This window comes from Liolophura sinensis, chromosome 10, assembly GCF_032854445.1.
Source record: "Liolophura sinensis isolate JHLJ2023 chromosome 10, CUHK_Ljap_v2, whole genome shotgun sequence".
In the NCBI taxonomy this organism is placed as follows: domain Eukaryota; kingdom Metazoa; phylum Mollusca; class Polyplacophora; order Chitonida; family Chitonidae; genus Liolophura; species Liolophura sinensis.
This window is the reverse complement of record NC_088304.1, coordinates 12611904-12628550: the sequence shown is the minus strand read 5'-3', so window position 1 is coordinate 12628550 and position 16647 is coordinate 12611904. Positions and strand designations below refer to the sequence as shown.

Sequence of the window (16647 nt, the reverse complement as noted above, 5' to 3'; positions counted from 1 at the left end):
TGATGCCAACTTCGGTTTTTAGAGGTCTTTTCCTTTAAATGTAATAAACACATTGCCAACACTATAACTGCGAAATCCCCTTAAGCAAAAGCGAAAATTCTTTACGTAAGAACGATCGCCGCTATCGTTACTCGTATAGACATATATACATGTATATATAAACACAACACGAAAACGGCTTACCCAGTAACAATACTTAATTTATTCCAGCGTTTATAAATTAACCAATATATATTTCATGATAAGTTTACATTGGTTTGCCCTTGTATGTATGTACAATGTAAATTTCTCAGTAAAAATACAGGTTTTCCTGTCTGTAAATCCATAATACTTATTTTATATTAAACCAGATCGGAGTCTCATGCACGAGGGTAGGGCCCCCACACAGGCGTTGGGGTTAAGAGGCTAGAAAGTGGTTCTATTTCAACCCACAGCTAATACCTCAAATATGAAGGAAAGTTAAACCAGTAATTTAACAAGTATAGCCCTTTTCTTCAGATTCTTCTATTTGTAAGCATTCTCATTTGAAGGGAAGAGCGTTATGGTTTGATCTATGATCACAACACAGAATTGGTCCAAAAAGCCAACACCAGAAAATCGGCACAAAAATTCCGTCAAAAGAAATCCGCACAAAATCCATACCAGAGAAAACATCACACAAAAAAATCGACACAAAAAACTCACATCGGAAAATCAACTGATAAATTCCATACACATGTACATTGTATCGGCACAAAATCCACACCAGAACAAAAAGTTTCACACCATCACAAAAATTCCGTTGATAGAAATCGGCACAAAACCTCCTACAAAATATCGGCACAAAATTTATACAATTAATTTCTAACTGGTTACCGCCCACGTTTACCACTGGTCTTTTTCCGCGGCACGGCAACCTGAGACTCTGATCTGGCTCAACAACAGATAACTGAATGACAAAGACAATGAATTTACCATGAATTCTTTCATTATAGTTAATTTTCCTTTCATCAAAACTAAATGTTGTTACAACATCACTTAGCTCAGAGAATAGCTTGTCCTTCTACGGCTAATTGTGGTTGATCCTATCATAAGTGCATTAAGAATTAGTAATTGATGGGATAAATCAATTAATGTCTCAATCAATTTCCATTGTCCATACTCAGGTCAGGAACAAACCCCATCTCCCCCCTTACTCTTTATAATGGACATTTATTAGTAAAAAGAACTCGCAAATAGATTGGACATGTTCCACGTTGATGAGGGTATAATGTGGGCAATTGGAAAGAAATGTACACAACTTTAATTTAAAGCACTCATAACCACACAGCATGCATGGCATGCATGGAAAGCATTCGGTATTTGGCAACCATCTAGTTGCACAGCACGACAGTGCAGTGGATTTCAAACATGCATTCTAGTATTGCAGAACATCGGATCGATCAGTAACGTAAGGCTATATAATCTACAATATTCATCACCCATGGATTAACATGTGAATCATCATGAAAATATGGAATATGGTTCATGTAATTTGAAATTCCGCTTTCAACGTCAATTTCCTTCAAAATGATAATACTGACACGTGACCATGAATCTATGTGATAAGCTGCAAAACCGCGCTACAAACGAGATTTCGCAATACATGAATTTCACGCTTAAAATGTGCTTAGACCAATGCGCTATCCCTTTTGGGAGACTAAGCTTTTAACGACGATAATGTTGCTTTGATGTGTGTGGAAACTATAATCACTAAACGTGAAAAGAATGTTTACCACAGCAATATGTATAGAGCGTGTATATCAAGGCCGATTTAATCTATTCAGTGGATTTCTATTCTGGATTTCTTGATATATTAAATGAAATTTGTTGATGGTTTGTGTTAAACCGTTTTTTCATCTGTTTCCATATTCTTTAAAAGAAAATACATCCAAAGTCTCCAGGATTCCAAGATTTTCCCTTAAACTTAGTGGAAGATGACACGGGCATGACGGACATGCCTTCTGACTAGATGGCTGATTTCCATGTACATCAACAGAGACAATTTATTTTCTAACTTTTCAAGTCAGTTATCATTTAAATCTCAGGCTGACATTCCAACAAAATTAAATATTTTTCTTCCACAATTAAAATAATTTTGCTCTTATTGTACAAAGCTGCTAAAACAGAGAATTTCAGCAATAAAAACATCTCATCTGAATGCCCAAATATAGTACAATGGGATGAAAATTACGTTTTATATACGGCAGGATTTTACCATCTTATAGCGCAATTCGGAACTTCAGGAATTAAATAATTTAAAACCCAATGTAAAAAAAAAATACTATTTCCCATATAAAATAAGCAAGCTTAAGACTGATATGTAGCTGGGCAATATCATAACCTCAGAAATAAAAACGAAAGCAGGAACTTGATTTCATAAATATTCACAAGTAGATAAATCGAACACAGGATCGACAGTGCTAAACCACGGACAATCTAACTCAGAAAAAGTAATAAATAGCCATACATATACCATAGTGCACATGAATTTTTCACAATCAAGATCAGCAATGAATGATATGGTAAAATTTCACCGCAATGGGAATGTGCAACTTGAAATACAGTATAAGGTACTTCCCATACATAGTACTGGCGATTTTCCGAATGCTGTCATCTTCCCCAACATGCTTCATGTAAGGCTCCACACCTAGTTCATCTCAAACCAAATGCCAGTGAAAGTGGCCTCGGCCACTATGCTAATATTCACCTGCAATCTTGGTCTAAATCAGTAAACTCCTCACAGTGCATGCTTTGATCCGAACCTTTCCCTTAACATACATCACTGACACCATCAGATACGGGCGACCTTTCAACTCTACTTGGGGTATATTATTTACCCAGCATCATTCATACCTCCTCCTTCAGTATGGATCAACAATTAATGTTTGCCAATATTAAAAGAATTAAAAACAAGAAAAACTTCTATTACAAAGATATGTGTACATGTACTTCGGAAAAGTAACAAACACACACATGCAAGTATCAAGTAGTGGAAGACAAAAAAAAAAGTAGATAAAGCTTTTTTTTCCTGCTGACATCACTTCCTGCCTTACATGCCTTAACACTTCGCTTTGAACAAAATGTGAATCCCCGGCCAGCTAATGGTATCAGTGACGTACAATACATCTATAGGGGATGGAGTGTGCGCACTGTTGGGGGATTTCCTTCGCGTGACCTGTATACATGCAGTTCAAGCGGAGATTTTCTAGGTAACACCAGCATATACAAGTATTGGATCAGATATAGGCAACTTACAAATTACGTGTAATTCAGAGCAGCCTACACACAGCATGGATGTAACATATAGTATTGTTCTTCTTCTGCATGCTCTGCTTTTAGCATAATCTAATTCTTCTGTTTTTAGGGGGACACCTGGTCTGCTCTTTATAGCCATTGTCCATATAATTGTAGCAGGAATATTTAGGGTTGTTTTCCATCTAAGGAACAACATATTCATGTGTACTTTCCCCCAAAACTAGTAGAGAAATGTAAGTCTTTGCTTCCAGCACTACCAATGTATGTCATAAAAATTAGGAGAATTGGGGGTTTTAGGTCATGTGACGCCATGTCAACTGAAATTTAAAGGGTACTTCCATTTTGCTTGAAATCTTACGCATCAGTCCACAATACTTAATTAATGCAAAGAAATTTGGAATGTCAAGTCATTACCCGGCCGCATATAATGGATAGATTCCTCATGGTTTAATTTCACATAAAAATATCATCATTTACATATTTTAACATTCGCAAGCATCACAAGAAATCATCCAAACAGCTATAAAAAACATAAAAAAGACCAAAGCCATGCAGCCAGAAAAGCAGATTTCCCCCAATTGCCCGCAAAAAAAGGTTCTTTAGAAATCATATACCTGTCATTACGACATTGTAAACTTTTAAATAATGAGAACATTCCCTCAGCAAATCAGAATCCAACAACTGCATTTTGATTTGATGTGAGCAATACCTGTTCATTCTCTCTCTTATGACCTTGATCATACACCATGGTCTTTGAGGTCAAGGTCAAAGAGAACCCTCAGGTGACTAAAATCATACCTTAACTTCTTCAGATATATTTTAGTTCCATTATTACTTACATAAAAGAAACAAATCTTCAAATCTGCTCTTTCTGTCCTGTTTCTTTTTCTGTCTCTTAAGTGGACATACCATAAACATTTCATTTTTAAGCACAATAAATTTAGGATCAAATTTATGGTTGTAGTGGTCTTAAATGTTTTTTTTTTCACATACAAATTCAAATCACTTGAATTTGACATTTCATTTAAATTATGTAGTTAAATAACAGCAAGACCAAATTTCAACTTCAGTACAAAAGAATACAAAATTCATACATTTTGGGTAGAGAGTATGCTATTTGCTTTATGTGTATTATCTGACATGCTCAGAATAAAAACCCCTGCCCCAGCTGATGTTTCTTTGTCATCTCAAACAGTGTGATGAACGTGTCCCTATAGTTGGAGTCCACGTGGAATTCGTAACGGGGTGTAGTCACAGTCTCCGTGCTAGGTGACGTGGGCGAGGAATCTGACTGACTGTGTCCATTAGCAACACTCTCCACCCCTGCCAAGCTGACAAAACTGGAGGACTTGTCAATGTATTCTGCAACACGGTCTACTGTTGGATCCTTCAATCAGAGAAAAAACTATCTCCAGTGCATGGCGGAAAAATCCTTCGTATACTTCAAAGATTTCAAATTTTGTACACCTTAAAGATTTCAAATTTTCAAAGGCCCAAAACTTACATTCTCCAGGCTATGTGGAATATTAGGAAAATGTATAAAATGACCTTGATTATACTGTTTTCTCCCTTACACAAAGCAGTGTGCCGAGCAATTTGAAAGACATTTGGAAAACAAAGTTCACAGAGATAAAAATGTCAGCATGTAGCTGCCCAGGTTGGTTCTCTAGTCTCAATTTCCAGGCTCTTTCAGGCTGAACTACAAAATCCCTTAATGTTTCAGGCTCTTCAAAGGCATGGGAAATTATTTTCAAATTCCATGCTTTTCAAGGTTTTCCAGGGCATTTCAAGGTTTTCCAGGCCTCAAAAGAACCCTGTGCATTATGTGTCGCCTAAATGCTTTGCTGATAACTTTGGAAGTAAAAGACTGACAAATTACTGATGAATATTTACACCTGGGTCTGTCAGCAACCTGCGGATGGTCGTGGGTTTTCCCTGGGCTCTGCCAATCAAATAAATAAATAAATAAATACTCACACCTGCACATACAAACTTATACATTGAAATAACAGTGTCTTACCAGCTTGATGGGGTATTGAATTGAGTCCCGCCAGACGAGGGTGACAAGCGTTGGTTCGTTCACACGGTGGACACAGTCAAGCTGGATAAGAGTGAAGGCTTGTTGTTGACCATCCTCCTCACAGCTCAGGACAAATAGGATGTCAGTGGTCAACAGAAGGATGACCGGCATGGCTTGGTCGGCAGCATCGTACTGGGTGGCGGCAAGCTCCATGATGAGGGAGTTCCCAGGGGGAAGGGAGTGGAGGATCTTCCTGCAAGGGTGAAGTCAAGCGATTGACAAGATGACTGACAAGGTGACAGATGGCAGATGGATGATGTATGAATGGATTAAGGGAAATAACTGTGTTATTACAGTCAACAGAAAGCAAGAAGGAAAGACAGCTTAAAAATAGCTGATTCTTAATATTTATCTATTTATTTGACTGGTGTTTTACATCACCAAACTCAAGAATAATTCACTTATACAGTGGCGGCCAACACTGTGGTGTGAGGAAACCATACAGAGCCCAGGGAAAACCCAAAACCATCTGCAGGTTGCTGCCAGACCTTCTCACCCACGCCCACTGAGGGAGCCAGTATGACAGTGACTGCATTGGTGAGAATCTCCTTGGTCATTGCGCCGTGTTGGCATGCTCACCACCTCGGTCACTGTGGCTGTCGTGGATTTCATGTACACAACACAGCGGTGTCCTTTATGATGAAGCTGTGGATTTCACGCACACAATGCAGCTGTGGATTTCATGTGAACAATGCAGCTGTGGATTTCATGTGAACAATGCAGCTGTGGATTTCATGAACACAATGCAGCTGTGGATTTCATGTACACACTGTAGTTGTGGATTTGATGTGAACAATGCAGCTGTGGATTTCATGAACCCAATGCAGCTGTGGATTTCATGTACACAATGCAGCTGTGGATTTCATGTGAACAATGCAGCTGTGGATTTCATGTACACACTGTAGTTGTGGATTTCATGTGAACAATGCAGCTGTGGATTTCATGTACACAATGCAGCTGGGGATTTCATGTACGCACTGTAGCTGTGGATTTCATGTGAACAATGCAGCTGTGGATTTCATGAACACAATGTAGCTGTGGATTCCATGTGCACAATGCAGCTGTGGATTTCATGTACACAATGCAGCTGTGGATTTCATGTATGCACTGTAGTTGTGGATTTCATGTGAACAATGCAGCTGTGGATTTCATGTGAACAATGCAGCTGTGGATTTCATGTACACAATGCAGCTGTGGATTTCATGTGAACAATGCAGCTGTGGATTTCATGTACACACTGTAGTTGTGGATTTCATGTGAACAATGCAGCTGTGGATTTCATGAACACCATGTAGCTGTGGATTCCATGTGCACAATGCAGCTGTGGATTTCATGTGAACAATGCAGCTGTGGATTTCATGAACACAATGTAGCTGTGGATTTCATGTGAACAATGCAGCTGTGGATTTCATGTGAACAATGCAGCTGTGGATTTCATGAACACCATGTAGCTGTGGATTCCATGTGCACAATGCAGCTGTGGATTTCATGTACACACTGTAGTTGTGGATTTCATGAACACAATGTAGCTGTGGATTCCATGTGAACAATGCAGCTGTGGATTTCATGTGAACAATGCAGCTGTGGATTTCATGAACACAATGTAGCTGTGGATTTCATGTACACACTGTAGTTGTGGATTTCATGTGAACAATGCAGCTGTGGATTTTATGTGAACAATGCAGCTGTGGATTTCATGTACACAATGCAGCTGTGGATTTCATGTACACAATGCAGCTGTGGATTTCATGTGAACAATGCAGCTGTGGATTTCATGTACACACTGTAGTTGTGGATTTCATGTGAACAATGCAGCTGTGGATTTCATGAACCCAATGCAGCTGTGGATTTCATGTACACAATGCAGCTGTGGATTTCATGAACACAATGTAGCTGTGGATTTCATGTACACACTGTAGTTGTGGATTTCATGTGAACAATGCAGCTGTGGATTTCATGTGAACAATGCAGCTGTGGATTTCATGTACACAATGCAGCTGTGGATTTCATGTACACAATGCAGCTGTGGATTTCATGTGAACAATGCAGCTGTGGATTTCATGTACACACTGTAGTTGTGGATTTCATGTGAACAATGCAGCTGTGGATTTCATGAACCCAATGCAGCTGTGGATTTCATGTACACAATGCAGCTGTGGATTTCATGTGAACAATGCAGCTGTGGATTTCATGTACACAATGTAGTTGTGGATTTCATGTGAACAATGCAGCTGTGGATTTCATGAACACAATGTAGCTGTGGATTCCATGTGCACAATGCAGCTGTGGATTTCATATGAACAATGCAGCCGTGGATTTCATGAACACAATGTAGCTGTGGATTCCATGTGAACAATGCAGCTGTGGATTTCATGTGAACAATGCAGCTGTGGATTTCATGAACACAATGTAGCTGTGGATTTCATGTACACACTGTAGTTGTGGATTTCATGTGAACAATGCAGCTGTGGATTTCATCTCCACAATGCAGCTGTGGATTTCATGTGCACAACGCAGCTGTGGATTTCATGTGCACAACGCAGCTGTGGATGCCCTGCAGCTGTGTCAATGGTTGTAGCATCATGTGTGGACATGCCTCTACAAATATGTGATAACAGCATTAGTGACTCACCCAAGATGTTTTGCGCGACTGTTCAGGGCAGAGGTCCAGCTCTCCTCCACAGGCCTGTACCTCTGCTCAGCTAACTTCACCAGCCCAGTGCTGTGCAAGAAACCTACAGCAGAGATTGGAACAATTACCATCTTCTATTTCAGTACCACCTCAATAATCCTTCTAAGCTAAAATGTCACATCACAGTCCAGAACCGTTCCGCACAGAGCTGTACTGTGAGGAAAGGCTTGAACTATGAGGTGGAACTGTATGCAGTTTTTGATTCCTTTCGGTTAGTTATTAGACAAAAAACAAAACACATGTAAAATTAAAAAATGTGATGAAAGGAAACTGCTATTACAAAGATCAGATACTTAAAAGTGTTTTATTTAAATTGGACAACACAAATACAGATAATATTCGACATTTAACATATTTACAGCAATGTTGAAAAATAGCAAAAATATAACCGCATGTGTTTTGTTTTATAGAAATGTACATGAAAATTTTTTAACATTTTTTTTTGTACATTTTTACAGATTTACGCGAATACCCTAAAAAAATGTACTTAGTGTTCAAATAATAAACACTCATCTCTCTCTTCCTTGTAAACACCAACCTTGTCCTGTCTGAGACACAAATTCCGCAGCGCCTCCTATTGGTTTGGTCACGACTCCCATCAGGCCTTTCCCAACACCCGAGACAATTCCCGTGGCTGTGGCTGTTGCCCGCGATTCTGCCTGCTGGTTCTGCAGCGCTCCCTGGATCGGCTGATCAGCAAGGCCTGCTACAGCCCCTGTACGAAAGTACAACAGAAAATCTATATTTTAACATGGATCGAAGATTATATACACTCAGTCACTCACACGTTCACACAAACTTTCAGCCTGTAGTTTTAAGATTTATAATGAAATATATGTATATAATGAAAGAAAATAAACAGTCTTGTTTCTGTACATTATTAGGTTCTGAATACATTGTACAAGCATGACACATTCATATGTGGCATGATCTTCTACAACACGCATTGCACCCGCATTAATTAAAATACAACTGTGCAAAAGGAAAAATGTGCGTTGTCAAATTCTACTGCCACAATGCCTCAAGAACAGTGACAACAGAGGAATTTAGAAATTCACCAACCAAGGCCCGAACTGAACCCGAAGAAAATCATCTTTAATAACCGCTTACCCACAGCCAGTTCCCCCTTTGACTAATTTAATACAGTTTTCACAAACAGCCAGCAGAGTCAAATTCAATACAAAGGCTGTATTCACTGTCCAAGGCTGTATTCACTGCTTTTGGCTGGAATTGAACCCGGACCTCCGGTGTCCTGGCTGCTGCACTGCAAGTATCAACCATTAAATCTAGCCCACTTCCCACTATGACTTTTAATAAAATCCTGAACATCCCAGTTACATGTATGAACTCACCCAGCAGGCTGAGGCCAAAGCCTGTGAGTCCCTGCTTGATCCCATGGGACAGCCCTGCCGGGCGGGATTTACGATTCGTCTCCTGACGTGTGAAATGGTCATTGTCCAGGGACAGGCGATCCATATTGCGCGAGACACTGGCGGCAAAGTTTGTGATGGAGGAGATCGTCCCTTATTAAAAGAAATCAAGATAATTTCCTATTTAATTTTTTTTTTAATAATTTGATTAATGTTTATAATCGTACTAAAAGAATTGTGATCGTTAATATGTAATCATCCCTAATAATGGCAACAGAATACCTTCAAATGTATTTCAGAATATTAAATTTTGAATAAATCTTTTCAACACCTGTACAAAAACATGGCAGAACCAAATTAACTGCACCACGGGTTCACTTCTACGAAGCTCATTTAACGTTACGAGCATGTTAACGACCATGGCAACATAATGCTTATAGTGCTCGTTACGATGGTAGTTACGTGCTCGTAACATATTAAGAAGGCTTCGTACAAGCGATGGGAGCCTCAGTGGTCGAGGTAGTTAGCATGCCAGCGCGGCAGAATCAACCAGGAGCCCCTCACCAATTCGGCTGCTGTGAGTTCAAGTCCAGCTCATGCTGGCCTCCTCTCAGGCCGTATGTGGCTGCACGCCTGGCAGCAACCTGCAGATGGCCATTGGTTTCCTCCAGGTTCTGCCTGGTTTCCTCCCAAAGGCCAAAGATGGTTAACTGATGTTGTCGCGATGGTTGTGGGTTCCCCCTCGGCTCTGCCTGGTTTCCTCCCACCACAATCCTGGTCGCCATCGTATAAGTGAAACATTCTTGTGTATGGCGAAAAACAGCAATCAAATAAATAAACTGCACAAGCAGCCCCAGGTATATTCAACCCTTTCATGACTGAAAATACCTTTCGAACATGCTGTAGAGTAGCCGCATTGCAAGGCCTGTCAAAACTCTTTTAATATGCCTCAGAAGTCATCCATGTCCACAACATAATTTAATAATTTGGTAGCAAGGGTATCAAAGAGCTCACATGTAGGAGTCGCATGAATACAAAACTTCAGCTGAATACATACACACATACTTATGTAGTGAAATTGCTAATTTATGGTTATTAATAGGGAATGATGGAACACCCCCCTTGTGTCATTGTGCTTTAATACATGTATGCAAAAATTCAGAAAAATGCATACAGTACATGTACGTTTTGACATGTTTTGACATACCATCCCTAACATTTACTTTTACACTGATTCTAATATGCCACACACTAGAGCAATTCTGTAGTTTACAGTAATTTACCACTACACTGATTCTAATACGCCACACACTAGAGCAATTCTGTAATTTACAGTAATTTACCACTACACTGATTCTAATACGCCACACACTAGAGCAATTCTGTAATTTACAGTAATTTACCACTACACTGATTCTAATACACCACACACTAGAGCAATTCTGTAATTTACAGTAATTTACCACTACACTGATTCTAATACGCCACACACTAGAGCAATTCTGTAATTTACAGTAATTTACCACTACACTGATTCTAATACGCCACACACTAGAGCAATTCTGTAATTTACAGTAATTTACCTTTACACTCATTCAATTACATCACACACTAGAACAATTTTGTAATTTACAGTTATTTACCTTTACACTGATTCTAATACACCACAAATGTGTGAAAGCTGAGCTCAGTACTTGCAGTATTTTATTGAGATACTAAGATACTACCCTTAAACATTTTATACTATAACACTGCTCACCCTGTTATTGGACACAGACTTTTAGAGTATGGCACAAGCTCTGCAACTTACAAGCCAGCTAATAATAAACCTGCTAATTTACCTGCTGAAATATTGCGTAGGAAGGAAGACATTCCACTAGAGATCCCCGACACAAATGCACCTGGGCTGCGCGTGAGACCAGCGTAAGGCAAACGAAAGAGATCAGCCACCCCATTGCCCACGCTCCTGACCAGACCTGTGGGGTTTCCCAGGACATCCAAGGAGCCTACCACCAAACCTGATGAACATACAACACTATGCATCAACGTTTATGTCAGTTTTAATACAGTCATATGTAATACTGTACACAATTTTTGACTCCACTAAATAGATTTTGTTGTATGCAAACAATAAGTTACTATTGCTGTACACAAATTAATGGTGACTGCAAACAGATACTGTTGTACACAAATTAATGGTTACTGCAAACAGATACTGTTGTACACAAATTAATGTTTACTGCAAACAGATATTGTTGTATACAAGTTAATGGTTACTGCAAACAGTTATTGTTGTACACAAATTAATGGTTACTGCAAACAAATATTGTTGTACAGAAATTAATGGTTACTGCAAATAGATATTGTCGTACACAAATTATTGATTCCAGCAAACAGATGTTGTACCAGTGATCCCAGTTAACAGCTATTTTTAACATTTTCCAGCAGCTGTTTTACACCACACCCTCTTCCCCCTGAAGTTCTTGTCACTGTGAGATTATTAAAGAAAAAGATTTTCTTTGGAATTCCATATAGAATGGCCCAGCGGTCAATTCCTGACATACAGCCACACTCGCACACTCACAAACACACATGTATGTGTAAAAATGACTGACCTGCCCTGAAGATGGCTCCAGAAACATAATGCATCACCAGGGTTTTAGACAGCTGGTGTCCTGTAGTGAAGACATTAGCCCGTTCAAACTTCCCGAACGTCAGAGGGGTCTGGTCTGAGGCAATGAAGACCTTGAGGGATGCATGGACACTCAAAAGGAGCCTGATAGGCTGAATGCTGAGATGTCGGAATACTGCAGGGTCTGCACCACACACGGATGCGTTTAAAACGCTGGAAGGCAGCTCGCTGCTGCTGACTTCTCGATGCCTGTCGACTGAAAGTTTTATGGGTAACAGTGCCTCCGTTTCTTTCAAAATTCTATACACAAAGCAGTCGTCAATATAAATACACAATGGCTGCAGAGCAACATCTAAGGAATCGTTCACTAAGCCTCTGCAAAATGGCGAACTTAACTGCACAAGCTGAGCATGGATCAGGCTGCATCTTCGGAGATACGCGTGTTTTTCTATCACAGTAAAGCTGAAGAAATCTTCGTCGATATCTGCAGGGCCGGTTTCTGCTGTTTTGTCCTGCCTGACCAGCATGACTGGGAAGTCGAACTGTCCCTTCTCGAAGCACTGGTTGTCAATTTGCATATCACCTACACACAGCCCTACGCAGTGCTTTTTTAAGCTTTCTGTGAGTGGGGACTGTGGTCTGTTCAGGATCACAGGGTAGTAGGTGATGTACGTATTGTCCATGCTCACCCGCAGAACTTCTCCCACCGTGTCCTCAGAAGAACTTTCGTCTAGCATGACAAAGCAGAAATGCCGCAAGAACACACCAACACTCATCCTCAAACTTCTTTCTGATGGGGCTTTCTGAGGACGAGGAAGCATGTGAAGTGACTGCAGGCTTGGTAATCTCTCGGGGATTGATTTATCAAAAACACCATCTCCTGAACCACCCCCAGTCAAGACAGCTGGCTCCCCCTCTGACACAACTGCTGCACGATCCACACTGACCACAACCGTCTTTTCCCCACCCTTGATTCGGCTGCGGATCTCCTTGGCCGAAATCTCTGCTTTGCTGACAGTTTCAACAACAACAAGAGTCAACATGGCCACCTTTTCCACATGAAGCTTGAGGTCAAGTCCGGACGCTATGCTGATGACTCGGTCCTGCTCTTGACTCAGATCTATCCCGCTGCTCCACTGCTGCTCATTCGGTGAACCAATGAGTGGCTTGAGGTGCATTCTGGGTATGGAAGAAGCCTCGTACATCTCCGGGAACTTGCTGTTCACATACGGAAAGGTGTAGTGAGCATGGTGATTAGGCTGGACTGTTGGTACGCTGGGACACAGCTCCGTCTCCTCCTGAACTGTACAATCTGTATTCACAACAAAAAGATTGTCAGTCAGTTTAAAAGGATGAATAATAGAATGAATAATGAGGGTACGGTTTAACGATGGTAGAAAAGTTTGAGAAAAGGGTATTAGTAACTCATTTACAAATTTATTGTACAAATGTATTAACAAAAAAAACCCTACTATTCTGTGAGATTTTCCAACATTCTGGTATAAATTATATAAAAAACAAAAGACAGCCACTTTTGGTGTTTTCAGGCACACACCCAACAAAGTTAAATGCGGAACACACCATAAATTCAAAAGCTTCAACACTGGATGAGAGATGAAGAAGAAAACTGACATCTTTATTCTTTTATTTATTTTGTCTATAAATAAACAACTATGTCCCTTTTCTACTTTTAAGTCATAACTAGTTGAAATAGCTAGTATACAGTGTCAAGCAGGGTAGAGGTACTGGGTGGCATGCCATTAATGAGCCAACAGCGCACCTGTACCTTGCTTCTAGCATTCCACTGTGTTTCCAAAGGTCTGGATTGAACATCTTGTAATACATCATACATCTTGTAGCACAACATTACCCATTTGCTCACAACAACTAAATGCAGATCTAAACAGTATGATAACGCAGGTTTGCCTTGAATTACTTTTGGTGGGAAAGGTTTCTCACAAGCCTTCAGTCGATAATTCGATGTATTTTCTCTTCTAGAAAAGGGCAGCTTTAATACTTACTTATACATGTATAAACCATCCATAAATTGATGAAGACAACAATAATTCACAAGAGTGCATGGTCACTCCAATCATACATATACCCCCACATGACCTAAAATTTACCCCACAAAAAAAATATGTTTTTACGGGCAAATAAATGTCACTAAATATTATTTTTGGTGCTGAAATGTACAATTTTGCAGTAGAATATCATCTCAGGTTGCTAGCAAACCTCAAAACATTCTAAAATCACTAGACCTAGATCAGAATCAGGAAAAATGGCCAAGTTTATTCTTGGACAAAATTTGTGGTCATTTAGGGTATTTCAATCTTTTTTTCTTATTCCTTTACAATGAAGAAGTAAATCACCACCAAACTAAATATCTCCTCCACCAGTGGCTGATACAAGTGAAACAAAACAGCTTACCAGTGGAAGACAAATTGACCACAGCCTGTCCATAGCTCAAGGGGAATGTACAATGGTTGTGAATTACAAAGGAAGGAGCTTTGTCTTCTTGGAGAACAAGGTAGGTAACTCCGTCTTTCAGATGTCCTGTCATCACTAGAGGGATAGTATGGATGCCTGATTGACAGTCGAGAGGTTTTGGTAGCGTCACTGTTGACCTTGTCCCATTTTCTGTGGCTGTGACTCTCAACGGACATGCCCATTCGGCTTTGTCTCCATTCCTCAGGCATATATACTGTACAAAGGACATGTCTTCTTCCTTATTTAACTCCCCTGGAAGAACTCTCCAGTAAAGGAGAGGAGAAACTATTGGTTTGGAGGTTTCACCTGATTTGAGACTTAATACTGAGGTTGCCTCTGGACTGTTATTAAGAGAAACCTACAAAAACAAAGCAGTAAACATTAGTATAAAAAAACAGGAGAAAAAAATGAACTTCATGTGAATTTTATATTTCTTAGTACTGGTATATCAATGCTGTGATTAAACCTTAAAAAAATGATATTCGAGAGCACAGACATCGGGGCACTTCACTCGTACGAGGCTGCTGCAAGCAGATGAGGTTAAAGATAACATGGGAAGGTGTAGGAAAATGAACAACACTGGACGATATTCAGAGAAGTGAGATGGATAATACCCAACGTTTTGTATTAACGCCCATGTTATTTAGACATGGTTTCCACCACCTTGGAGAGAGCAAGTTAGCGTGCTGATACAAGTGAAATGGCAAATGCCAGGATGACCATTTTTCTCGCATGGGAAAACCTCTTTTCAAAACAAAAATCAAGAATTAATTCTGATAAGTCACATGACACAGCAAGAGTCTTTTTTTTTTTTTTCCTTTAGCAACAAAAAACTTCAAACTCAAAACTCCCTATGTAAGCACAGAATTTGGCTTGTAGCTGGGTTAGTCTTTGTTATCCAAACCTGCTGTCCCAGAGGAATGGTGTAGCTTAAGACGTCCACAAGGACCCCCGTGGTAAGGCTGCTAACCGCATAACGCTCCCTGACAGTCAGAATCCTCATGCCCTGATCAAGCCTTGACCTCACCGTTAGCATGCACATCTGTGAAGATAAACAATAAGGTAAACAGGGGTTGTCGAGAGAGCACCTAATCGTGTAAATGGTATCAAACGAAGGCAAAACATTTATCATGTGAAAGTGCATACGCATGGTGAAATGTTGTGATTAAAACATTTTATTTAAATAATTCCCGATGTATTCTGACATCGAGTTGACTTTAAAAATGCTAATGTTTAAATAATTTAGGACTTTTTAATTTATATGATTTATACGTCAATATCACCACATAAATACAAACTGGACAACATTTTATAATTACAAGTAGCTAACACTATATTCCAAGTATTTGATGACGTTTATCAAATATTTGTTTGCTGGCCAAAGACTTAATAAGGTCTTGAAAGAATTTTTGATCACAAACTTCTCATTTTAGCATTTGCGTCTCCCGATTTATGGGAATATATTGGGACTGGATCGCAGATTCCCATTGAAAACTGAGCCCTGTCACTTTTGTGTGTTGGGATAACTCTTCAAGCTTTGTGAATTCTCCCAACAATCTCAAAATAAAAAGAAAATCCTCAAAGAAGAATTTGGTGAAGTGTCTCACTTTACCTGAGTGCAGCCATGTCTGACCGTCATGATGGACAACTGGACATACCCATCCATGTAGAGGGTGTGGCTGGAGTCTGACCGATGCCTGCGTACTGACCATTCCTCCTCTGAGAGCCTGACCGGTGAGGACATGGCCAAACCCTGGTCATCCTTCACCCCTAGCCTCAGGCCAGTCTGTGTGCGAGATAAAATAAAGTAGGGAAACAATGAACTTTCTTTTCTTGTGGACAATGCCTAGTGTTGCAAGTACATGGTTGGTGCTCTAATCCCCTGGAGGATATCACAATTTCTAATATGCATATTAATTAGCTTATTTAGTCATTTAGTGACACACAAAGATAGTAAAGAAGCTATATGCCTTACATTAGTTGGGCTAGATAATATAGCTAGATAATATAGGTTTCAATTCAGGGAGAAAGCAAATAACACAGCTAATAAAATGATTGATCAAATGAAATTACTGATTTACAACTGTCATAGCAAATGTGCATGTAT

At 39.8% G+C, this 16647-nt stretch overlaps 1 protein-coding gene across 1 annotated transcript in view; it reads right to left on the bottom strand.

Moving 5' to 3' along the window:
* Positions 1 to 186: 186 nt before the first annotated feature.
* Positions 187 to 16647, bottom strand: part of LOC135476897 (intermembrane lipid transfer protein VPS13B-like) — a 69807-nt gene continuing 53346 nt past the window's right edge. The window contains 10 exon segments of the mRNA XM_064757041.1: positions 187 to 4663; positions 5297 to 5549; positions 7989 to 8091; positions 8587 to 8763; positions 9401 to 9571; positions 11260 to 11436; positions 12034 to 13362; positions 14481 to 14898; positions 15445 to 15582; positions 16153 to 16326. Coding sequence (XP_064613111.1) covers positions 4421 to 4663; positions 5297 to 5549; positions 7989 to 8091; positions 8587 to 8763; positions 9401 to 9571; positions 11260 to 11436; positions 12034 to 13362; positions 14481 to 14898; positions 15445 to 15582; positions 16153 to 16326 — 3183 coding nt within the window. The 3' untranslated portion in view covers positions 187 to 4420.